This window comes from Giraffa tippelskirchi, chromosome 14 (genome assembly GCF_054371585.1).
Source record: "Giraffa tippelskirchi isolate mGirTip1 chromosome 14, T2T-mGirTip1v1.2.pri, whole genome shotgun sequence".
In the NCBI taxonomy this organism is placed as follows: Eukaryota; Metazoa; Chordata; class Mammalia; order Artiodactyla; family Giraffidae; genus Giraffa; species Giraffa tippelskirchi.
The window spans coordinates 38448995-38474860 of NC_137288.1; the positions used below are offsets into that span (position 1 = coordinate 38448995).

At 43.5% G+C, this 25866-nt stretch overlaps 2 protein-coding genes across 3 annotated transcripts in view; one reads left to right on the plus strand and one right to left on the minus strand.

The window, feature by feature from the left end:
• Nucleotides 1-25295, plus strand: part of B4GALT6 (beta-1,4-galactosyltransferase 6) — a 117481-nt gene extending 92186 nt beyond the window's left edge. Inside the window, exon 10 of one of the 2 annotated variants that reach the window (XR_014074824.1) lies at nucleotides 25260-25295. The gene's annotated coding sequence lies outside the window, so the exon portion shown is untranslated. Of the gene's footprint in view, nucleotides 1-12677; nucleotides 13896-25259 lie in introns of those variants that run through there. The other variant, XR_014074823.1, reaches the window with a different exon arrangement.
• On the minus strand, nucleotides 1633-10095 carry TTR (transthyretin). The gene is made up of 4 exons (XM_081562655.1): nucleotides 10027-10095; nucleotides 8608-8738; nucleotides 5212-5347; nucleotides 1633-1788 (listed from the first exon to the last, which is right to left on the minus strand). The coding sequence occupies exons 1-4, from the start codon at nucleotides 10093-10095 to the stop codon at nucleotides 1681-1683; spliced, it is 444 nt and encodes a 147-aa protein (XP_081418781.1). The 3' UTR covers nucleotides 1633-1680.
• Nucleotides 25296-25866: the final 571 nt, after the last annotated feature.

Below are 25866 nucleotides of genomic sequence, written 5' to 3' on the forward strand. Positions count from 1 at the left end.
GAAAAAGCAAGAGAGTTCCAGAAAAACATCTATTTCTGCTTTATTGACTATGCCAAAGCCTTTGACTGTGTGGATCACAATAAACTGTGGAAAATTTTGAAAGAGATGGGAATACCAGACCATCTGACCTGACTCTTGAGAAACCTGTATGCAGGTCAGAAAGCAACAGTTAGAACTGGACATGGAACAACAGACTGGTTCCAAATAGGAAAAGGAGTACGTCAAGGCTGTATATTGGCACCCTGCTTATTTAACTTATATGCAGAGTACATCATGAGAAACGCTGGGCTGGAAGAAACACAAGCTGGAATCAAGATTGCCGGGAGAAATATCAATAACCTCAGATATGCAGATGACACCACCCTTATGGCAGAAAGTGAAGAAGAACTAAAGAGCCTCTTGATGAAGGTGAAAGAGGAGAGTGAAGAAGTTGGCTTAAAGCTCAACGTTCAGAAAACTAAGATCATGGCATCTGGTCCCATCACTTCATGGGAAATAGATGGGTAACAGTGGAAACAGTGTCAGACTTTATTTTTTTGGGCTCCAAAATCACTGCTGATGGTGATTGCAGTCATGAAATTAAAAGACGCTTACTCCTTGGAAGGAAGGTTATGGCCAACCTAGATAGCATATTAAAAGCAGAGACATTACTTTGCCAACAAAAGTCCGTCTAGTCAAGGCTATGGTTTTTCCAGTGGTCATGTATGGATGTGAGAGTTGGACGGTGAAGAAAGCTGAGCGCCGAAGAATTGATGCTTTTGAACTGTGGTGTTGGAGAAGACTCTTGAGAGTCCCTTGGACTGCAGGGAGATCCAATCAATCCATCCTAAAGGAGATCAATCCTGGGTGTTCATTGGAAGGTCTGATGTTGAAGCTGAAACTCCAATACTTTGGGCACCTCATGGGAAGGGTGGACTTATTGGAAAAGACCCTAATGCTGGGTAGGATTGGGGGCAGGAGGAGAAGGGGACAACAGAGGATGAGATGGTTGGATGGCATCACCGACTCGATGGACATGGGTTTGGGTAGACTCCGGGAGTTGGTTATGGACAGAGAGGCCTGGCGTGCTGCAATTCATGGGGTCGCAAAGAGTCGGACATGACTGAGCGACTGAACTGAACTGAGGTGAATTAGGGGTGCAAGGGTCCACTGATTACATCTCCTAGTCTGAGTTGGATTACAGGGCTTGAGTCACTCTAAGTCTGTCCCAGTGGAGCTGGGCTACTCTTGAGATCAGTGAAGCACTTAAAGGAAATGCAGAGAATAAAGAAGAGGACTTTAGGATTTGCCTTTTGCTATTCACTGAAGGTGAGAGGCAAAGATAGCTTTCTCATTTTCAGAATGTGTGTTTTTAATAGCCGCCAACCAGAACGAATATATGCTTAGCTAGGAAAACAATGGAAATTTGGAGTTCCCAGAGTGCATCCAGAGACGTTTCTTTTAGTTCCTTTGCATCTCTGTCAAATTTAGATTCTTTTTTTTTTTTTGAGAGGATGACAAGGGAATCAAAAAAAGCAAGTACAAATGAAATGGGAAGTGCTTTAATAGGCATGTTTTATTGTTTCTGCCTGGTTTCTAACATAGCTTATAAAGTGAAAACACTGTCTTAATAAAAATGGAATACTCTTGGTTACACAATATCCTGTCCTTCATCCTTCAAGTCCACCGAGGCAGGCGCCCTCACTCCTTGGGATTGCTGACGAGGGCGGTGGTTGAGTACGAGTAGGGGCTGAGCAAGGCAGCGATGGTGTAGTGGCGGAGGCCGGAGTCATTGGCTGTGAATACCACCTGCAGGGAACACAGACAGGATCACTTTCCAGTGGAGCCCCCAACTGTGAATCAGTCAGAGACCACAAGAAGTCCAGTGCCAAAGAAATTATTTTTATTTTCTTGTTTTCTGGAATAGTGGGTGCAAAAGGCAAAATTCTGAATATACGGGCCAACTAAGCTGTCAGAACCTTGCACAGCCCTTTCAGTAAGATTCTTCACTCCCCACCCCCATCCATATAATCAGATCTCTCTTTGTGGGGGGCAAAGTCACACTGATAATCAGGGTGGCTCTAACCTGACCGAGGGAAATCATAGAGCTCCTAATTGCTTGTGTCTCGTGTTCTTGGTTTTGGAAAAAGGAAGAAAGAATGTAGAAACTGGCATTAGTGACCCAAAAGCGTAAGAATGATGGTTGCCAAGCCCACCGCAGACTTAGAGACCCTAGAATTTTGAAGCCGGAAGGGAGCATTCTTCCCATTTCACAGATGAGTGAAGCAGACCTCTGAGTTAGGGTATTTGGCCCACGTTCATGAAGTGACAGATCCAGGCTAGGAGTTAAGCCACCTGTCTCCAAACCCGAGACATTTTTTCCCCACTGTTCCTTTGCATCTCCTAACATGCAGAAGAATTAGTGTATTTTGTGTATATAAAATGCAATGAAATATGGAGTCAAAGCATCGGAGGGTTCTGTTTACAGTGCAAGCAGGGTATGGAAGATCATGTTGAAATTCTGCAATGCACACATGTTGGGGCTCTTTTAAGCTTTGGAACTGGGCAAATTGTCTATGAGAGTGTGGTTCCCATTAGTTATGTACTTCAGGCAAATGTCATAGAGCTGAGACTCCCAAGTGCTGGGATCGTCTAGGTGCCCAGAGTGAGGCAAGTTGAGATAACTTGGTTCAGAAGAGAGATGGAGGGCAGCAAGCAGGTAATTAGTTTTACTTATTTTATACAGAGGTCCTGGATTGAACTTTAAATACACCCTATGTAAACACCTTTTATTTTAAATATGGACAAAGGAAACCTTGATGACTTATGGGAGAAAAAAAGATCCAATTAAACTGTACTGAAAACAAAAATATCATCAGAGCAGGAAGAGCTGAGAATCACTTAAGAGTCTCTCTGCAAGAAGGAGAAATATCGTTTAACATCCCTTAAATGTGGAATCTAAAAAGAAATGATATGAATGAACTAACATACAAAACAGAAAAAGACCCACAGAATTAGAAAACAAACTTGGTTGCCCAGAGGGAAGGGATAGTTAGGAAGTTTGGGAAGGTCATGTACAAACTGCTATATTCAAAATGGGTAACCAACAAGGACCTATTGTATAGCACATGGAACTCTATTCAATGTCATGTGCCAGCCTGGATGGGAAAGAGGTTGGGGGAGAATGGATACATGTATATGTGTGGCTGAGTCCCTTGCTGTTACCTGAAACTATCACAATATTGTTAATTGGCTATACCCCAATACAAAATAGAAAGTTTAAAGTCTGAAGCAAACAAAGAAGAATCTGTCTGAAGGAGAAAGGGCATACTTTAAAGGCCAAGTTTCTGGAAGCAGGTCAGGAGAATTTCTGATCTCTTGTAATGACATTGACCTCCTGACTCATTTGAGTCTTCCTAAAAGTTGTAAATGGCATAATCTGCATTCAGAAATCCATGAAGTTGAGAGGGCTAATCATTCCAAAGGAAATTTCTTGTCTTGTTAAGTCTAATATGGCTGCCTGGGTCATTGGCCAAGGCGGAGGTGACTAGTGCTGAAGGATGGCAGTGTTCTGGAAGGTCCTCAGAAGAAGAAGCTGACAGAAAAGGAACTTATAGTCGAACCCACTGCTCAGCCACCAGTCACCCAAGTGAGGCACTGGGACTATGACTCCTCATGCTCTCTCTCCTTCCCCATATCCATTCAGCCTCCAAGTTGGGCTCATGGTCCTGCCTGCAATGTCTTACATCAGTCACTTTCCCTCCATCCCAAGGGCAGGGATGTGTTTTCACTTCTGAATCTCTAGCTTCTAGCAGACTTCTCAACAATAGCAGGTTTTCATTTTTCAAATGTCTGTTGAATAAAAACTGAAAGAGTGACGAGCAGGCTAGGAAGCTAGCATCTGATGAACAGGAATAGCACATCATGGGCAGGACAGCATCAAGTCTTCTCAGATGGTCTCATCAGGCTGAGATCAGGGGGGAATAAGGATTACAGGGGGCTGGTCTGGTGCTCCAGGCTGGGGCTTAAGGGTCTAGGGGCAAATATCTTGTGCTGGGCAACATCTAAACCCTGAAACCACCCAAGACAGGAGCTCCGCATCTTGTTGCCTGGCTGAGAAGTAGCCAGAGACATCCGTCTGGGTAGATAGGGCTCCCTCGGTGACCTGTGGGCCCCAGAAATCAAACAGGCCTAAGGTTTCCCTGGCAACGCTGTCTACTAAAAGAACCGTTTTATGTCAATGAAAAGTCTCATCCATGACTAAGCCAGAGAGAATGGTTCCCTTTCATGATGAGCTATTTTTGATGCAATTAGTTGATCTTTAACTCTGACCAGCATGTCTGGATTCTATTTCCATGGCAGCCATCTGTTTTACATGACTTGAGGAATTACAGACAAGGAAGACATAGGGATAACTTTGATGTTCCCACTGCCTCATCAGCAGAGGAATAGAATGTGAACCAAGGGTTATGATTGCGTCTTATTATTATTATCTCGACTTCTCACAGGAAGAAAGCTGAAGCACACCTGAGGCTAAACCCAGCCTGGCCCTGGTGGCGAATATTACTGTTCCTCCTGTTACTGGCCCCATGACCTCGACAAGTTACTTAACTTCCCTGTGCCTCACTTTCTTCACCTCTAAAATGGGGATAATAATAGGAATGACTGCAAAGTGTTGTTTACAAAGATCAAATAGGTTAAATATAGAAAATGGTAGTAGTCTGTGCTTGATAAGTTTCATCTGTTGTGTTGCTATTATTATTTTGAATTTACTGTTTCTATATATACTGTCTGAATTCAATTATCTAAACCTCTGGAAGCCAGATGAGTTCTGGAATGAAACAGTTGTCAGATTTTAGAGAAGTAAAATGATGCATCTAAGTTTTGTTGTGGAACACCCTAAGTTGGGGTCTGGAGCATTGCCTAATAATCCAATCTATTAGTATTTTTTCAGCAGACAAATAATCACATTCAGTGGAAGGAATGAAATCTCTCAGGAGCATCTTGTAAGTTCGGGTCCTGTTACTGAATGAATTATCATCAAACTTAGAGAAAAAGTTTGCTTTTCAGAGTTTTGTGGATTTCTGATTGGAGAAATGGGAAGGGCGCTGTACTAGTCTGATATTTTCTTTCTGACTTTTCTGTGGTGTGCAAAGTGCAAGCAGTGCATTTCCTGGGATTGCAAACAAACAGACAAAAAATAAAAAACAAAGCTAGCATCCTTGCGCTCACCTCTGCATATTCATGGAACGGGGAAATGCCAAGTGACTTCCAGTAGGATTTGGTGTCTAATTCCACTTTGTATAGTCCTTCTACAAATTTGTCCTCCGTGGTGAGCCCGTGGAGCTCTCCAGATTCACTGGTTTTCCTAAAAGGTGCAAAAGTCCAGGTTAAGTTAGGCATTGAGGGAATAAATGCCATGGCAAGGTGACACCACACACAGACACACAAACACAGACACACATGCACACACACTCCCGTATACAGTTTGTGTATGGGAGTGTGTGTGTTAGTCACTTAGTCGTGTCTGAGTCTTTGTGACTCCATGGATTGTAGCCCACTAGGCTTCTCTGTTCATGGAATTCTCCAGGCCAGAATACTGGTGTGGGTAACCATTCCCTTCTCCAGGGGATCTTCCTGACCCAGGAATTGATCCTGAGTCTCCTGCATTGCAGGCAGATTCTTTACCATCTGAGCCACCAGGGAAGCCCAAGAATACTGCAGAGGGTAACCATTCCCTTCTTCAGGGGATATTCCCAACCCATGTGAAGATATATGTATATGTATATATATATTTTTCCCTCAATTAGGTCAAGATAGGGAAAATTCCAGTGACTGTCCAAAATTAACTACAGAAAACTTGTCAGGAATGTTTCCAAAAGCTCATTGTAGATTTTTGTCTCTTAAGAGGTTTCACTTCAAAAAGAGGCTTTGCAACTAACCGTTGGTGTCTGGGTGAAGTTTTGTAACTACCCTGGAAGTGGCCGTGAGCTGCTCTGACTGCGGTGCCTTCGACCCCAGGGCCACCCTCCTCTCCCCTGTCGTGTAAGAGTGTCTTGCAGAGGTGGTATCATCTGTACACATGGTGGGGATGCCAGAGTACAAGGAGAAACCTGTATCTGACTCTTTCATTGTTTACATAACTAAGCTTCTTGGCAGCTCTGTGCCATCAACAAATACTAGGCAATTCATTTTTCTTTTTAAACTAAGCAACTTCTATTTCCACGTAAGTACCCGCTTGATAGGCTTCCCTGATGGCTTAGTGGTGAAGAATCCACCTGCCAATGCAGGAGGCGTGGGTTCTATCCCTGGGTTGGAAAGATCCCCTGGAGAAGGAAATGCTCACACCAGTATTCTTGCCTCTGAAATCCCATGGACAGAAGAGCCTGGGGAGTACACAGTCCATGGTGTTGCAAAGAATCAGACATAACTTAGGGACTAAAATGACAACCTGCTTGATGGCTGGTGTTAGAAATCATTCTCAGTTAGCAAAAACTAAGACAGACTAAAACAGAATGGCTCTGTTCATTACTCTCCCACCTTTCTTCTTTGCCAGGAAGAAAACATTGATTTTCCCTTTTTTGTCTTACCATCAGAAAAAAATTCCCACAAACATCTGAATGCTTATGGCATCCATTCTATCTCATGCTTTGAATATTCTCTTAACTTTTCCATGGTGTGCTTGGCATTTTATAGAAACATAAATGAATTAACAAACAGAAACTCAATTGAAACCACACCAAAGAAAATGGTCTTTCCAATGATGGATGAAGAGTCATCATGTGATTCTTCTTCAATTAAAACCCACAGGAAAATCTCTTCCTGGGAAACATAAACACTTAGAAGTATTGCTTGGTACTGAGGATTTTTTGGTTGTTCATTCTTTTAGTTAGTTGGTGGAAAAGAATCAGCCTGCCAATACAGAAGACGTAAGAGACATGGGTTTGATCCCTGGGTTGGGAAGATCCCCTGGCGGAGGGCATGGCAAGCCACTCCAGTATTCTTCCCTGGAGAATCCAATGGACTGAGGAACCTGGCGGGCTATGGTCCATAAGGTCATGAAGAATCAGACATGACTAAAGTGACTTACCATGCAATGATGGGTGCAGGGTCGTCGTGTGATTCTTGGGATTCAGTTAAAACCCACAGACACTCTCTTGCTGGGAGACATAAACACTTAGCAGTATTGCTTGGTACTGAGGGTTTCTTGATTGTACATTCTTTTAGTTAGTTGGTTTATATTTACTAATATGTATTTTTTTGAAACGGTTACTAGTAGAGGTGGAGAAACTATGAAAGTTCTAAAGCAGCCAGTAAAGGGGGGAAATCATTTGGGCTCCTGGTGGGGGGAATGCAAGGCTGGTCTGGGTCTGCACTTGATGTGATGTATCTTTCTCTTCTGTGTCCTTGCTTATGGAGCTTGACAGTCCCAGCCTCACAGAGCAGATGCTCCACTAGGCTTTGCTGGACAACAGCCCTGGACTCGGGATGGTCCAGATAAACTATAGACAGCTGCCTAGTCCGTGCTGTCCCTCAATTTCTTTTCTTTCATTAACATATTAACACAAATTCTATATCTTTCCTAATAGTGCAAATCAAGGACTCTCAGCTTGAGTGATATGTGAAGGCATATCAAGGAACCTGGAGCTCCTGAAATTAAATACATATTTTTGTAGGCGTGTGTATATGTGCATTTTTCTGGACATGGAATTCACAGTTTTCATCACCCTTTTCGAGTGGTTTGTGACCTCAGAAGGTGGTGAACTAGACTGGAGGGATGGGAAGCTGTTCAGGGTTCTAGTCATTCCCAGCTGGGCCAGGCAAGAGGACATCCTTCTCAGGGCCCACGTACCCTCTGCCACATTTTCAATCTACTTGCTGGTCCCCTTAGTGAATGATGTTGTGAGGGACACTTTGGCTGAACCCACCTGCATTGGCCAGGGCACAATAGTAACTGCTTGCCAGAGCTGTCTCACAACAGGAGGTCCTGATAAGTAACCTGGTGCTGCTGCCAAAAACTAACCAGGAGAATTCAGGAGTGGTCAAAAGGAGGGAGATGCCAGACCACGTGTCCTGCCAACCTCCCGGAAACCGTTGGGCTGGAATCCATCTTGGCTGAGAGGTGGGCTTGCCACCAGGTGGGACCCTGAGTCAGACCAAATATGGGCACAAGCAAAATGATTGGCCAGAGACAACCCAGAAAGCCACGCCCACCTCCATAAACCCTGAGACTGCGAGCCAGGAGGCAGAGCGGTCCTCCTGGGCTCTCTCCCCCTGCCGCTCTCCACCCGGGTGTCACTTCCCAATAAAGTCTTTTGCTTTGTCAGCATGTGTGTCTCCTCTGACAATTCATTTCCAAGGGTTAGACAAGAGCCCACTCTCAGGCCCTAGACGGGGTCACCCTTTAGGTAACAGTGTGATCCGGATAAACTATGGCCATCTGCCTAGTCCATGCTGTCCCTCAATTCCTTTCCTTCCATTAATATATTAACACAAATTCTGCATGTTTCCTAACATCGCAAGGCAAGGATTCTCAGCTTGAGTGGTTATGTGAAGGCATACCAACGAGTGATGGGGGAATGGAAAGATATAACCAAGCCCCACGTCTGGGAGCCCCAGGCAGCTCACCCCGAGGCAAATGGCTCCCAGGTCTCGTCAGCAGCCTTCTTGAACACCTTCACACCCACGTTCGCAGCAGGACTGCCCCGGACAGCATCCAGGACCTTGACCATCAGAGGACACTTGGGTTCACCAGCGCCCTGGGTGGAGAGGAGACAAGTGACAAGTCAGCAAAGTTGGTGAGAGCCACAGGCTGCATCCTTTGTGGTGTGAGACCAGGAACAAGGCAGCAAGGACTCGAGAATCCCATTTTCAGCGACAGACGGGTTGACGGTTAATGAGCTTCTGTTCCTCAGTGTAACACAGACACGATTGTCTCCAAAGAAAGAATAGTTTCTGCCTCCGGACATGCTGTGCTCTAGTGGGGTTGTGTATTATGAACTTGAAGGGAGAAAATGGTCCCTCTGAGAAGAGTGTCTTTGTTCAGCCTCCTCATCTGAGTGGAGTTACTGCAAAGATATAATATGCCATAGGACCAAAGAGGGGCTTCCCTGGTAGCTCAGCTGGTAAAGAATCCACCTGCAGTGCAGGAGACCTGGGTTCGATCCCTGAGTTGGGAAAATCCCCTGGAGGAGGGCATGGCAACCCACTCCAGTATTCTTGCCAGGAGAATCCCATGAACAAAGGAGTCTGATGGGCTATGGTCCATGGGGTCACAAAGAGTCAGACACGACTGAGTGACTAAGTATAGCACAGGACCAAATAGCTTTTCCTGAGAACATTTTACTCAGCTGTTGTTGTAGCAGTTCCTTCTTACTAGTTGCTGTAGTCAGATGATTTCATGATCCTTTTAATAGTTTTATTCTTCTAAACCAAGCATCCCCAACTTCTGGGATCTAATGCCTGATGATCTGAGGTGGAGCTGATGTCATAATGATAGAAATAAAGTGGACGATAAATATAATACTCTTAAATCATCCCCCAACCATCCCCCACCCCCCACCTTCCAGCCTGTAGAAAAATTGTTTTCCATGAAACCACTCCCTGGTGCCAGAAATGTTGGGGACCGCTGTACTAGGGGATTTAAGAATTAGATATTGGACTAGAAGGTTGTGCACCAAGCCTTTGAAGAATTAATCAGTACATACTTTTTGATTGGCTAGAGGAAAATCAGCTTCATCAAAGGTCAAGCTTCTGAAAACTCAGTAGTCACAGCTTCCAGAATATCATATCTTTATTTCTACCATTTATCTGAGGGAACGGAGGCATCACTGCAAAGTCATAGAGGAGGGCACCCAGGATGAAAGCCCCAGTTTAGTAAGCTCTGTAGAACTTCATTCTTTTTGAAGTTTGGATCAATGACATTTAAAAATAGATACCGGCTGCCCTGGTCCCAGTAACAAAAGCTTATTGGCAAAGCAGGAAGAAGTCACTTGTACTTCATCCATAGGAGACAGATGAAAGAACATCAGAGAGTCAGACACTCACCCCAAGGCCAGCCTCAGACACAAACACCAGTCCAGCGAGGCAAAGGAGGAACAGACGGAAGGAAGCCATCCTGCCAAGAACTGCTGGGTCCCTGAGCAGACTGCCCCCAGCTCCAGGCTTTTATACTCACTTCACCCCAGCCAAGCTGCTGATCCCTGCCAACCAGACTCCAAACCTGCTGATTCTGATTATTGACTTAGTCAACAAAGGGAGAATAAGTAACCCACACAAATATGAACCTTGCCTAGAGAGATTAGAGCATCAGAACATTAGCTCTATGAAATATTCCCTTTTTAAAAAAAAAAAAATCTTTAGGGAAATATTCTTAACAGGTCATTTGACCAGCTAAATCATCAAAACAAAACAAAAATATTCTTCTCTGTGCTCGGCTGGATGCAGTAACATTCTTAGAATGTTTTTTCTCCCTTACCTAATATTTCTATGCATGTTTTTCCACTTTCTACACATTTTATCATTTATTTTAAATGATCGATGCAAGTTGTGATAATTTATTTCACATGGAATGACATTTGGCTGTGCTCAGTCATGTCTGACTCCTTGTGACCCCATGAACTGTAGCCCACCAGCCTCCTCTGTCCATGGAATTTTCCAGGCAAGAATACTGGAGCAGGTTGCCATTTCCTCCTCCAGGGGATCTTCCCCACCCAGGGATCGAACCCGCGCCTCCTGCATTGGCAGGCGGATTCTTTACCACTGAGCCACCTGGGAAGCCCAGTGACATTTGGCTGCACAGACTTAAATACAGTGCACCAGAAAACATTGTTACACTTGATCTATGTCTATGAGTCAACAAGGAAAAACCTTTGGCCGTGCTTACATTTTAAAAACCCACGTTTTGGCCAAACTGAAAATCATTTGGAAGTTTGGCTTAGTCAGCAATTTCTCCACAATTTTTGTATTCTTTTGAGAAAAGATTCCCAACCCAAGGAATAATGACACATTTAAAACTGTCATCCATGAGCCTGAAATACAGAGAGCCAGAGATTTTTTATGGCCTCTCCTGCACTGGATGTGCAGAAACAAGTTTCCCCAGCTGACTTGTGTCAGAATCAAAATTTCTGGATGGAAATAGAAATGACCGTGAGAACTAGAAGCCATTGTTGACAACAAATTTTCTTTCTCTTGACTGTCTTACACGTCCAGCATTTATACTCATTTGATGATTCGTTGATCAAGTACCGGCTCTTGTGTGCATGTGTGTGCACCTATATGGATGTGGCTTTGTTCATGGATTAAGACAGGTTTTGTCCTGATAGAGACATATATGGAGAAGATGCAGAGAAGATGGACAACCATTTCATTTTGGGCAACCACATGTCAAGGGCGAGTTCAGTTTCAAGCTTGAGAGCTGGGGGAGGATTCCCCTAATTGACAGCTTGGAAGAAACTACACAAAAGATCATGAAAAGCTTTTAGAAAGTGGTAGAAGGGACAGGAAGGCATTCCAGGAATATGGAAATGTGCAGGGGAGTTGGTTGACCACAGGAAAGCAACAATGAGCAAATCCAGTTTAGAGCATAGCTAGAAATGGAATCTCACAGGCTTAGAGTCTGACTCTGAAGTAGCAAAGGAAAGAGTTTTGAATTTGAAGTTCGATAACCTGAGTCCTAAATCTCAGCCCAGTTTCTAAGATTACCTTCCTTGAATTATTTAGTATCTCAGATGCTCAGCTTACACATTTGTAAAACAGAAATACCTGCTTTTTTTTGCTGCTCCGTACAGCTTGTGGAATCTTAGTTCCCTGACCAGGGACTGAACCCGGGTCTTGGCAGTGAAAGTGCTAAAGTCCTAACCACTGGGCAGGGAATTCCCTGAGATACCCACTTTTCTACTTCAAAGAACTATTCTAGTAACTTTTTACATGAGATAATACAAAAGTTGCTAGTAAACTGTAAGCCTCATTCTGGTATAAAGTATAATTATAGTTTATAAAAAGAGTTCAACATCTCTGCTAAGGAGAAAATCCTTTCTCTTATGTCTTTCATATACTGTCAACTAATAGTCTCTGGACTATTTCTCAATGCTCAGAAATTGGATGGGGAGTCTGTTTTTTTACTATGGATTTTAGACATTTGAATATGCTCTCATATCCCAAGTCAATCTTCCTTCAATGCATCTTAGTGCTGCTTCTGTTAAAGCCTAGAAATATCTCCTAGAAATGTCTAGGTTAAAACCTAGACATTGTGAACTGGCAGCCCTGGGCTGCCTGCAGCCCATTGACACATTATGTTTGGCCTGAGGAATGTGTCTTTAAAAAATTTTGAAACAGTTGTTAAAATGAAAATTGAGACATTGCATAAAAATGTGGGTTTCTGGCTTCTCTTGGGAAATCAGAAAAGAATGTAGCATTAGGCCTGTTTGACACGTGATGATAATCACCAGGCTCTCATTCTACACTGCCCAGGCCTCTCCTTCCACCCCAAAGCCTAGGTAACATCTCTAGTGGCACTCTCACGCTTGAGTATTTTTCTCTCCTTACACATGTTCTGTTTCTCTCATCTATGTTCCCGCCTGGCCTCTTGGAAATTTGAGTTTGAAACTGCTGGTCTTCTAACAGCCACTTGAGAGGTGAGTGACAGCTTATTTTCTATTTGCCAAATAGTCCCACTTCTCTGAACAATTCCTTTTCAGACATACTTCCCAGAATCCTCACCACCCAGAACTTCCTCCTCTGATACATTCCAATTGGTAGCCAGGGCTTCTTTTCAAATGGGACCCTCTGAACTGGATACATGCTCCAGCTGGAATCAGGTCACTATGCAGGACTTTGAGACTGTAACCTGCTTATGGACAGAGCTATGCTTTTTCCAGTAGTCATGTACGGATGTCAGAGTTGGACCATAAAGAAGGTGGAAAGTGAAAGTGAAGTCGCTCAGTTGTGTCTGACTCTTTGAGACCCCATGGACTGTAGCCTACCAGGATCCTCCATCTGTGGGGTTTTCCAGGCAAGAGTACTAGCTGGAGTGGGTTGCCATTTCCTTCTCCAGGGGATCTTCCCGACCCAGGGATTGAACCCAGGTCTCCCGCATTGTAGGCAGACGCTTTACCGTCTGAGCCACCAGGGAAGTCTTAAAGAAGGCGGAGCACCAAAGAATTAATGCCTTCAATTTATGGTGCTGGAGAAGACTCTTGAGAGTCCCTTGTACTGCAAGGAGATGAAACCAGTCAACCCTAAAGAAAATCAACTCTGAATATTCATTGGAAGGGCTGATGCTGAAGCTGAAGCTCCAATACTTTGGACACCTGATGCAAAGAGCCAACTCATTGGAAAAGACCCTGATCAGACCCTGCCTCCTGATTGAAGGCAGGAGGAGAAGGGGATAACAGAGGATGAGATGGTTGGATGGCATCACTGACTCAATGGACACGAGTTTGAGAAAACTCCGCAAGATACTGAAGGACAAGGAAGCCTGGTGTGCTGTAGTCAATGGGGTCACAAAGAGTCAGATACGACTTCCATAACAACTACTGTGAGTGATGCATCCTGAGCGCATCCTTAACTATAGTAGCTGTGACCGCAACTCCCCATCCTAACACTACCCATTTTGACTCCTTGGTCACAATGGTCTAAAATCACCATGTATCATCCATCATCTGTGCTTTTGTCATTTATGAATCTTATTTGGTTTTTACCTTCATTGAGGTGTAATGGACAAATGAAGTTGTAAGATATTTAAAGTGTATGTTGTGGTGATTTAGTATATGTATACATTGTGAAAGAATTCCCACCATCTAATTAATGAACATCCATCACCTCATGTATTTATGTATTTTTTCTTTTTAGTGAGAGCATTTATATTCTACTCTCTTAGCAAATTTTAATTATATAATACAATGTTATCAACTCGGTCCTGTGTGCTCAGTACTCAGACGTGTCTGGCTCTTTGCGACCCCATGGACTGTAGCTGCCAGGCTCCTCTGCCTATGGAATTTTCCAGGCAAGAATACTGGAGCGGTTTGCCATTTCCTACTCCAGGGGATCTTCCCAGCCCAGGGATCGAACCCAGGTCTGCTGCATCTCTTGAATTGGTGGGCAGATTCTTTACCGCTAGTGCCACCTGGGAAGCTCATTATAAACTTTAGTCACCGTGTTTTACATTAGGTCTTCAGACCTAATTTATCTTATAGCTGGAAGCTTGTACCCTTTTACCAAACTCTTTCTATTTCTTCCACCCCTCCAGCTCCTGGCAATCACTTTTCTACTCTTTGTTTCTGAGTTCAACTTTTTAATACTCTACACATGGGTGAGATCATACAATGTTTGTCTTTCTCTGTCTGGCTTATCTCACTTAACATAATGCCCTCAAGGTCTATCCATGTTGTGTAAATGGCATTTTTTTCCTTCCTTCTCATGGCTGGATTATATGTCATTGTATGTATACATACCACACCTTATTTATCCATCCATTCACAGACAGATATTGAGTTGTTTTCATATCTTGGCTGTTGTGAATAATGCTGCGAAGAACACAGGAGTATACATGTCTCTTCAAGATCTTTTTTTTCATGGCCTTTGGATATATACTGAGAAGTGAGGTTGCTGGATTGTATGCTAGTTCTATTTTTAATTTTTTGAAGAACTTCCATACTGTTTTCAATAAATGCTGTACCAATTTACATTCCATCAGCAGCACACAAAGTTTTCCTTTTCTTTACATCCTGGCCAGCGCTGATTATCTCCTGCCTTCTTTGTGGGGCTTCTCAGGTGGCTCAGTGGTAAAGAATCCACCTCCCAATGCAAGAGATGCAGGAGACATGGGTTTGATCCCTGGAAAGATTCCGCTGGAGGAGGAAATGACAACACACTCCAGTATTCTCACCTAAAAATTCCATGGACAGAAGAGCCTGACAGGCTACAGTCCACGGGATCTCAAAGAGTCAAGCATCACTGAATGACTGAGCACGCACCCACATCTTTATGAGAGCCGTTCTATCAGGTACGAGGCAATATCTTACTGTTACCATTTGTGAATTTTAACCTAAATACAGGAACGTATATTCATGTCTGATCTATCTCCTCGTATTAGTTCCACCCCCCGTGCCATCCGTTTACATCACCTACTAGTTGATTCTATCATTTGTTGCAGCAGCACACCCTCCAAGTCTCATGCTCTTGGCTGCTTTGACTTGCTTGCCTTCTAAACTACCATTGACCTGGAAATCATTAATAAATTTTGAATTTGAACAACACAAGGAAGTAGAGGGAAACTGAAACCACAGGGAACATCTTGAATCTGATTGTGGAATCACCCATAAACTTAGAGATGGAGATGATTTTTAACACAAAAAGAGGAGAAAATTCTGGCTGAGACCTAAACAGCAAATGTAAATAATGTGAATTAAAAGTAAGAGAGTCCCAGGAGAAGAAGCTAACAGCATTTTTGGTGAGAGAAGAGCAAGGCTGAGGAGGAAGGAGGAAATGGCGAGAGTGGAAGTGCATTCTTGGCTCGAGTTTGTATGGAGCAAATGGCACTGCCAAATAAAAGAGGACTCCAGTGTTTCTTGCCTAAGAGGCAATTTGTGATGAAAGAGGGTTATAAGGATAAACACAAACTCCCAAAGATAAGAGGGCCTGCCCTTCTGTGTTTATTTGAGTTTGTGAAAGCTCTTTTAGAAAGATAGTTACATGGGCTCCATCAGGAGAGAAGAATTAAGGTCAAGGGTCACCATGTTCCTGGAGTCCTAAGTGGTTGCTGTAATAACTGTGCTTTCTAGAGGGAATATTAGCAGCTGTAGGAGCCAGTGCCAGAAAACAAAGGTGCATTAGTGAAACATTTCCACCATGAATCTATGTCTTGTCTTAGCCATGTACTGTTTTTCTTCACATTCTGAGCATGGGGCTGATGCCTAGGTGTTTGTTGTTCAGTCACTAAATCATGTCCTACCCTTTGCAGCCCCATGGACTGCAGCACACCAGGCTTCCCTGTTCTTCCCCATCTCCTGGAGTTTGCTCAAACTCATGTTCATTGAGTCAGTAATGCCATCCAACCATCTCATCTTCTGTCGCTTCCTTCTCCTCTTGCCCCTGACTTTCCCAGCATCAAGGTCTTTTCCAATGAGTCAGCTCTTCACCCAGATGTTTAGTTGAGGTAGAAAAGACCAATTTGATGACCCTCTTCCTCCTTTTCCTACAGACATATGTGATCGTTAATGAACAACTCAGGACTGCTCTCTGTTTACGATTCTTCTACCCTCTTCCTTCTAATGGACAAGCTTATTTATTAATTTTTTAAAAATCACAAATTCTTTCTTCTTCGTTTATTTTCTGTGGGTGCCTAGCAACTGCGTTTCAGTGATCTGTTGACCTGAAATGCCCACTAATCTTGTGAGTAAGCTGATTAGCTAGAGTAGAGAGTTGGTTGGCCAGGTATTTGGACTGGGTCTCATGGGGGAAGCGAGCTGGAAGGGAATGACATGAGGCCCTGGATCGCTGCAGGCTGAAGAATTCAATTTTGTCAGCTCCCCTTGAGGTGACTAAACCCTGAGGGTTTCATTAATGCTAAGAAAATCATAAAAGACTCATTTTAAAACCATAATACCAACTTAATTAAGAGTCAGATGGTTACTGAGTAAACAAGGAAAGGGACTTAACTAATTTTTTTGAGAATGTTTCATCCAGCCAAAGGGAGAGCCTAGAAAATTTCCTTATTTCAGGACAGAGTACACTTTTCTTGTGCCCAGAATACTTCTGTCTTGTCTACTCTGTCTTTCCTCTGGACATTTCTGAATAAACAAAGAAAAAGTCTTTTCCTTTGTCTTTTGTTTTTTCATTGCCCATAAAGGCAACCATATAAATGGGATCATACAGTATGTAGTCTTTTGATTCTGGCTTATTTCTGCAATAAAATTCTTTGGATATTCACCCATGTTGTTGCATGTTTCATTAATTTTCCTGTTAATTTATAAGTAGTAGTCATTTGAGTGAATATACCACAATGTGTCTGTCCACTCAACACTTGTTGGATACTTCAGTTTCCAGTTTTTGATGATGATCTTGTAGTTTTTACATGTAAAAAGCAATGTTGTTAAACAGATGGAGAACATATCTGATAACTGTGGGTAGTATATATAGACTGAAATGAATCACCTGAAAAACCCAGAAATTGCAATATGAGAAATGCGTTATAAAATCAGCCTGTAATGGAAAAAAGCAGAGGCATGCCAAGTCACCTTAATAGAGATTCTTAACCTGGGGTTTGTAAACTGTTAGTGTCTGTGGATAAAATTCAGAAAACCTGTGATGTGTGCGTGTTGTGTCACTTCAATTATGTCCAACTTTTTGCAACCCTATGGACTGTAGACCGCTAGGCTCCTCTGTCCATGAGATTCTCCAGGAAGGAATACTGGAGTGTTGCCATGCCCTTCTCCAGGGGATCTTCCCAGCCCAGGGATTGAACCCAGGTCTCCTGCATTGTGGGTGGATTCTTCACCATCTGAGCCACTAGGAAAGCCTTATAAATGTAGACAACAAACCAAAATAGTTATTAGCAGTATCTGTGACTTTGTCATGAATAGAAACCACAGATATTTTCATAATCATCTAGTTGGTGAATATATTTTAAAATGGTCTTTATGCTCATCACTGCCTTGAAGTTAAGGTAGTTAATAGACCCAATGTTAGATTTTATAGTTAATAATGATACACACTGCAAAATCACTGCAGATGCTGACTGCAGCCATGAAATTAAAAGACACTTACTCCTTGGAAGGAAAGTTATGACGAAACTAGACAGCATATTAAAAAGCAGAGACATTACTTTGCCAACAAAGGTCCGTCTAGTCAAGGCTATGGTTTTTCCAGTGGTCATGTATGGATGTGAGAGTTGGTCTATAAAGAAAGCTGAGCGCCAAAGAATTGATGCTTTTGAACTGTGGTGCTGGAGAAGACTCTTGAGAGTCCCTTGGACTGCAAGGAGATCCAACCAGTCCATCCTAAAGGAGATCAGTCCTGGGTGTTCATTGGAAGGACTGATGTTGAAGCTGAAACTCCAGTACTTTGGCCAACTGATGGGAAGAGCTGACTCATTGGAAAAGACCTTGATTCTGGAAAAGATTGAGGGCAGGAGTAGAAAGGGACGACAGAGGATGAGATGGCTGGATGGCATCATCGACTTGATGGACATGGGTTTGGGTGGACTCAGGGAGTTGGTGATGGACAGGGAGGCCTGGCATGCTGTGGTTCCTGGGGTCGCAAAGAGTCGGACACGACTGAGCGACTGAACTGAACCAAACTGAATGATACACATATATCACAATTTGAAAAATATTTTAAAGTGTCATTTCAATGTCATTGATTTCCTTTGTAATCTTCTATATTTACTTTTATGAACAATGAGATTAAGAATCTGGGGAAAGAGATAGGATGGACCCGAGGCCAGCATGGCATGGCTGTACTCTAATGAAATCTACTAGCATATGTAAAGTAAGAAAATGGGAGTTATCCTTAAGGTTGGTTAACAGTGGAAGGAAATAAAGAAGAAGTTGGATGTTGGTTGTTGGACTGAAGATTTATAGTTTTATGAACAAGATTTCCCTTGGATTAGGAAAGGGTGTCAAAGAACTACCCAAAAGGTAGAGAAATTATCTGTCATCTGGCCTGTGTGGCTGCTAAGTTTCTCATGGGATGTCACTACATCAAATTCTTATTGATACTTCAGTTTTTGTGAGCTTGGTTGTGAGAGTCCCTCTCTGATATTTTGGATGATACAGTGGTTCTGAGACTGCACAGTTGACTTTGAACATTGATCGGCCCATGTGAATTGGCAAATTCACCCAGGAAACACCCCCTAGGGAGAGGCCAGCTGGATTCCACCAGGAGACACTCACTGATCTCAGCAAAAGCCCGTCTTACAAGGTCAATAACAGTAGGTGACGGAGAAGGCAATGGCACCCCACTCCAGTACTCTTGCCTGGAAAATCCCATGGATGGAGGAGCCTGGTAGGCTACAGTCCATGGGGTCGCTAAGAGACGGACACGACGGAGCGACTTCACTTTCCCTTTTCCCTTTCATGCACTGGAGAAGGAAATGGCAACCCACTCCAGTATTCTTGCCTGGAGAATCCCAGGGACGGGGGAGCCTGGGGGGCTGCCGTCTATGGGGTCGCACAGAGTCAGACACGACTGAAGCGACTTAGCAGCAGCAGCAGCAACAGTAGGTGAGCTGGTATGGTTTCACTGGTTTTGAAGGAAAGAGTGGATGCAACAGATAGTGCTGAGCAGATGGAGGCCAGAGGGACAGGGTGTTGAAAACGGAGTGGTAGATGATTCTCCACTATTTAGAACCTAAGATGAAAGAGGGGCTCTTCAGCAGAAAGACAGAAGGCAGTGAATCAGAACAACAGCCAAGTAAGCCGAAGTTCTCATTTATGGAAAGGGCAGCCATCTGAATATTTAAAGGCAGAGGCCAGGGAGACCATGCAATTTTAATGACCCCAAAACAACCATGCTTTCCCAAAACATGGTCCTTAGACTTTCTTGGTGATCCAGTGGTTATGACTCCACCCTTCCACTTCAGGGGGCACAGGTTCAATCTCTGGTCCAGGAACTAAGATCCTGCATGCATCGGGCAGTGTGGCCAAAAAAACTCCAAAAAACACAAGGTTCTTAGTGTCCTAGAGGAGAACATTCAAGACCATTGGACCAAGAGAATGTAACAGTCCAGGGATTCTTAGGTCGATCTTCATCATCACTTAAAGATGCAAAAGTATGATTGATTTTTCCAGTTGACATGACCTTGAGACCTGCTGTGTGAAAAAAAAAAGGGGGTTAACCTACAAACCAGCTTGCCCTTCTGTGTCCCCATGGGCACAGACTCCCTCTTCTCTCCCTTTTCAGCTTTTCTATTCACTTGTGCTCCCTGCCACTTACATCACTACCCTGCCCATCCCTTCCATTGAGTTCCAGAAGACCTCTGTTCTCCTGTGCCCAGACTGCCCTGTTTCCTTAGCTTTCCCACTGCTCTGTCTACCTCTTCATTGTAACTGAAATCTGGTTTCTCCCCAAAACTGCATTTCTTTTGAGCTTTCTTTCATGGTACCAACTTCCCCGTCTGACCAAGAAACCCTCGAGTCCTCATTACTCCTATTAGGGATTTGCCTGCCTGGGTCCCACAGTCAGACTTCAGTTTCCCTCACCAGACACCCTGTATGCCTCTTATCCTCAATCTCCTGCCATTTCCCCTTGCAGGTGTCCCCCCATCATCTGACTGGAGGAAGATGGCAATGAGCTAAGCTTGCTTCAGGAAAAGTGACAGAATTACCTTGATCATGCCCTCAACAGATTCATTTAATTCTTGTGTAACCCTCATTTCAGCTTGCTTATTCTTATATCCATACCCAGGCCTCATTGATTCCTTGCTGTCCTTCCTATATATTCTTAGATTTGGGTTAAACATTCAACCTTCGTTGCTTTTGTGAACTATTCTGTGACCCTTCTACTTCCATTCCCCCATTCAGAGGAGAGTTCATTTTTTTTTTTTTTCAATTATCCTGCTAGTTTTCACCTTTCTAGACTGATGTTCCCACTTTGACCTTGATCTTGATTTGTCTTCTTTTAAGATCATCCATGACCTACTCTTCATTGTATTTCACCCATTCTCTCCACCTCTTTCCTTCCTTTATGCCTGAAAACTAACTCATGTCAGCCACGGTGACACCTCCCTCCCATCCTTCCGTTCCCACCACTAAAGGGTAGTCACTTCTCCCTTCTCATCATGCACGGTGGTGATGACAGTCTAGTTTCCCTGCCACTTCCCTCTTCCAAGATAGCCTTTGCTGCAAGGGTTCTTGTCATCATAAAACCCAGAGGTACCCTATCAGCTGAGTCTATCTTGATCCTTTACTCCACAGCTGCTCTATCGCCTCTTTTAGAAACATACAACTTGGTTCTTTCTGGCCTGACTCATTGGTTCTCTAATTGCTTGTCTATCTGGGCATCCCAATCATGTCTCCAACAACATGTCTAAATGTGAACTTCGCAATCCCCATTGCCTCCCACCTTCTTCCTGCCCCCATCACTTTCTCCAAATGACATTACTATGCTCTCCTGTGGTCAGAATTAAACCTCTGGAGTTACATTTGAATTCTCCCCCTCTTTGGCACCAAAATTTTAAAGTAACAGCACTTCTGTGTCCAAAATATTTCCTCCATTTCTCACTTTGTTTCCACAGCTGCCAACTAAATTTCAACCTTCATTGCTAATCACAGAGCCTTTTCTAAGTATGTCTAATTGGTCTCCTTCCTTCTAATCTATTTTCCATATAATCTTTTCTATAAGCTACTGCCAAGTTAATCTTCTTAATGCATACCTCTGATTTCATCACATTTCTCTTCAAAAGCTTGCTCTCACTCCCCATGGTCAGCTAAATGAAGTCGAATGTCCTTTGCCTGACATTCAGGAATGGCCAAGATTTGGTTCTGTTCCATTGACTCCATTGACTGTGATGGCCCTCCAGCACTAGCTAGACCTTGGACAGATCCCGTGACATGCTGCCCTTGGGTCCTCCTCCCTTCCTCATCCTGCTGACTGCCCAAAGGCGCAAACAGAGCTGCGGAGAGGCTTTTAGCATTTGAAAGGCAACCCGCTAGGGAGGGGTGAGAGTTGAGGCCTAGATTTCAGAGAGGAGGTGGTTTCAGTAACCCAGAGAAGTAATGATGAAGGCAATGATAACAGAGAGAAATGTCCAGGTGAGACGCGGTGTGTGTTTGTGTGTGTGTGTGTGTGTGTGTGCGCGCGCGTGCTCAGTCATGTCCTCCTCTTTGCGACCCCATGGACTATAGCCTGCCCAGCTCCTCTGTCCATGGAATTTTCCAGGAGTGGGTTGCTGTTTCCTTCTCCAGGACATCTTCCTGATCCACAGATCTAACCCCTGTCTCCTGCTTGCCAGACCGATTCTTTACCACTGTGCCACCTGCAAAGCCTTGAGACACAGTGATGGAGGTAGAAATAAGAGAGCCTGGTGACATCAGGAACAGATAATGAGTGAGAGGGAAGAACCAAGCTCCACTTGAGTATTTTAGCTTGGAAGGCTGTTTAGATGATAAAATTATTGGCTTATACAATTAGAAATATAAAAGAAAGTGAACCTAGCTTTGGACATGAAGGGTTGATATCCAGGCATCCAAGCTCAGATAACAGTTGGAAATGATAGCCTGGGAGATGGAGCTTGGGAGAAATCATGCTGGAGATGGAGATTCAGGGTCAGGAGCCTGTAGGATGGATCCAGCATTTGGAAGTCACCAATAGACATTAGCAGTAAGAAGTGTGAAGACAGAACCCTGGGGTAAAGTAACATTTAGTCAATGATAAGACCAAGGGAAGACTGAAGCCTAGGTTTTTCCTAGGCAGAAGTTACCTCTTTCCTTTAATACGTTTTATACATCCCTTAAGGGCTTCGCAGGTGGTGCTAGTGGTAAAGAACCCACCTGCCAATGCAGGAAACATAAGCGACATGGGCTCTATCCCTGGGTTGGAAGATCCCCTGGAGGAGGGCATGGCAACCCCCTCCAGTATTCTTGCCTGGAGAATCCCATGGATAGAGGCACCTGGTGGGCTATAGTCCATGGGGTCACAAAGAGTCTGACACTACTTGAAGCAACTTAGCCTATAGCATACATCCCTTAAACATTTATGCTGTTCATCAGAGCTGTGTGTACTCACAGTTTCTTTTTCCTTGAGTGTTCATGCCTTGAGAACAGAGGCAACGCCTTCTGATATTTTGGGTCGTAGTCTCTAGTTAGTGCAGGGCCTGCCACACAGGAAACACCCCCAAAATGTGGACCAAATAATTCAATAAATGAAACTGCACCTCCAGTTGCAGCTAGGTTTAGCTTACTCTCTCAATGAACCAACACTTGCATTGCCCTCCACACCCAATTTTCAGCATTTCTGATGGCAGATCAACAATCTAACTGACATTTTCCTATGTCCTCTTTTTAAAAAGTGTTTGTATTGAAATATACTTGCTTTACAATATTATATAAGTTACAGGTATATGGTATAGTGGTTCACAACTCTTAAAGGTTAGATTATGTTTATAGTTATTGTAAAATACTGTCTATATCCCCCATATTGTATAGTATACCCTTATAGCTTATAGCTTATTTTATACCTGATTGTTTGTACCTCTTAATCCCATTCCCCTGTATTGCCCCTCCCCCTTCCCTCTCCCCACTGGTAACCACTAATCTGTTCTCTATATCTGTGAGTCTGCTTCTTTTTTGTTATATTCTCTAGTTTGTTGTATTTTTTTTTATTCCACATATAAGTGATATCATATAGTGATTGTCTTTCTCTGTCTGACTTATTTCACTTAGCATAATATCCTCCAAGTCCATCCATGTTGCTACAGAGAATAAAATGTCATTCTTTTCTAAGGCTGAGTAGTACTCCATTGTATATGTGTATCACATCTTCTTTATCTGTTCATCTGTTGATGGATGCTTAGGTTGCTCCCATATCTTTGCAACTGTAAATAATGCTGCTGTGAACATTGGGGTGCATGTATATTTTTGAGTGTTATTTTTTTTTTTTTTTTGATAAGTACCCAGGAGTGTAATTGCATGGTCATATGGTAGTTCTTTTTTCAATTTTTTGAGAAACCTCCATACTGTTTTCCACAGTGGCTGGGCCAACATTGTTTTATGCTTTTGATTGCACGTGCCAGCAGAGCCAGACCAAGCATGAGTGCCAAAGTTCCTCGTTTCAGCCCTCGACCAGTACCCTTGTTTTCCTGCTCACTCACCTGCTGCTCATCTGCTGCCTTCACCCTGGTTAATCTTCTATGCGCCTCTATCTGTCTTCTGCATTTGTCTGAGGTTTCGTTTCTTCATTCATTGATTTCAGACTCAGTTTCAAAACTCCTTTCCGGTGGTTCAGTAGGAGGGGTGGAAGACTTTTCCTCTGACATTTCGTTGCCTCCAAAACGTGCCTTCTAGATGACAGTTTCACCTAAATTACTTAGCCCAGAACAGATTTAGAAACTGGAAGAAACTGCTTTATTCCGAGCTTGGGGATAAATCTATCGCGTCTTTGGATCCAAGGAGCAATTTCTCCTTCCTTATCGTACATCCTAGATCAGTGGTTCTTCAAGTGTTGGCTCCTGATGAACAGTATCAGCATTCCCCGGGAACTTACTAAGAAGTGTAAATTCTAGAGTCCCACTCTGGAAATATGGAATCTGAAACTCTGGGAGTGGGGCCCCACAGTCTGCATTTTAACAAGGCCTCCAGGGGATTCTAATGTGCTAGAAAGTCTGAAAACCATTGTCTTAGATGCAACACACATCAGGAGTGAGGTTGGGCAGTGGAGTCCTAGTCTGGTTTCTTTAACAGCTCTGCCACCTCCTAGCTAGGTCACCTTGGCCAAGTTACTTACTTACCTTGTTACTTATCAAGTTACTTACCAAGTTACTTATCTTACCTCTGGATCTTAGTTTTCTTTTTAATAAGATTCACATTTCTGAGTCAGCGATTACAAATTTGAGTCATAGAATTCTTAGGCTCTGTGAACACCTATGAAGACAATATAAATCCCCATGGGTTCAAGTAATCAGAGCTTCAGGGCTGGCCAGACACATTATAAGGGCTAGGCTGGTGGTGACCAGGTATATGGCTGTCTTTAGAGCCCCTCAATCTTGCTCAGGAACAAATCCATTTGGCCAGGTGTCTTATGAGGCAGGTTGGAACCTCCTGGCCTCTGTGTCAAAGCCAAGTGTTGAGAGCAGCTAAGTAGATGATCTATGTCAAGTAATTGTTATTGAATCAGTGTCCTTAATCTGTAAAGAAAGAACTATTTGCAGATATTAGTAGCTTAGGAGGACTGATGCATGAACAATGATCAACCCAGATTTCAACAGGCAAAGCGTTGCCTGTTGAAAAGCCCAGAAATTGGCTCAGGGCTGCTGGGTGTTTGTTACTTATGAATTCAGCAGAAGAGCTTGTTCATTGTATTGTCCACTTCAAGAGTATAAACTACGAGGTCACTCTGAAAATGAGCGCTGATTCTTCTCGAGAAGTAAACCATGTCATTAGCTGCCTGTAGAGTCAATACAACTCTCTTGGAACACACTCAGTTTCTATTCTTTTAATGCATATTCATGCCAACACTGTAATTCTTCAGTTGGGACAAATGTTCACATAAAAGACAAAATCAATTTATCCATAGCTTTATTTGAGTCGTGTTTAACCTCACTTGGCCTTCTCCCCACTGCTTAGTTCTGAGAACTGCTCCACAGTCATCATGAAGACAAGGGCTATTGCTGACTGATTTGGACAGAGCTGTGTTCCTAGCACCATAGTGGCAGTCAGCTCACAGCATTCACAATCTCTTATCTCCATCCTTGAGGGTGCTGGGGGGTTCAAGACAGCTCCTGAAGCAGGTAAGCTGCCCTATCTTGCACCATGCCCATCCCCTGGGTCCTCTGATTTGGTCTCCATCTAGAGACCTCAAGGGCTGTTGAAATGACCCTCATACTTAGAACCCCAAATTGGTGACTCACTGTCCATTTTTTAAAGAAGTTCACAAATATGAATAAGTGGGACATGTCTGCTCATATTTAGCTGTTGTTGTTGTTCAGTCACTAAGTGTGTCCAACCCTTGGCAACCCCATGGACTGCAGCATGCCAGGCCTCCCTGTCCTTCACTATCTCCCAGAGTTTGCTCATGTTTGGTTATTTATTTATTTATTTGGCTGCATCAGGTCTTAGCTGTGGCACATGGGATCTTTTGCTGTGACGCACGGGCTCTCTAGTGGTGGTGCCTGAGCTCAGTAGTTGCAGTACTTGGGCTTAGTTGCTCCATGGCATGAGGGATCTTAGTTCC

Bases quoted from the DNA above. Each gene is read 5' to 3' on its own strand.
- TTR (XM_081562655.1), bottom strand. From the start codon at position 10,095: ATGGCTTCCTTCCGTCTGTTCCTCCTTTGCCTCGCTGGACTGGTGTTT. The intron at 8,739-10,026 runs GTGAGTGTCTGA...CTCTCCACCCAG, and splicing joins TGTCTGAGGCTGGCCTTGGG to GGCGCTGGTGAACCCAAGTG. The intron at 1,789-5,211 runs GTGAGCGCAAGG...TGTTCCCTGCAG, and splicing joins CGTTCCATGAATATGCAGAG to GTGGTATTCACAGCCAATGA.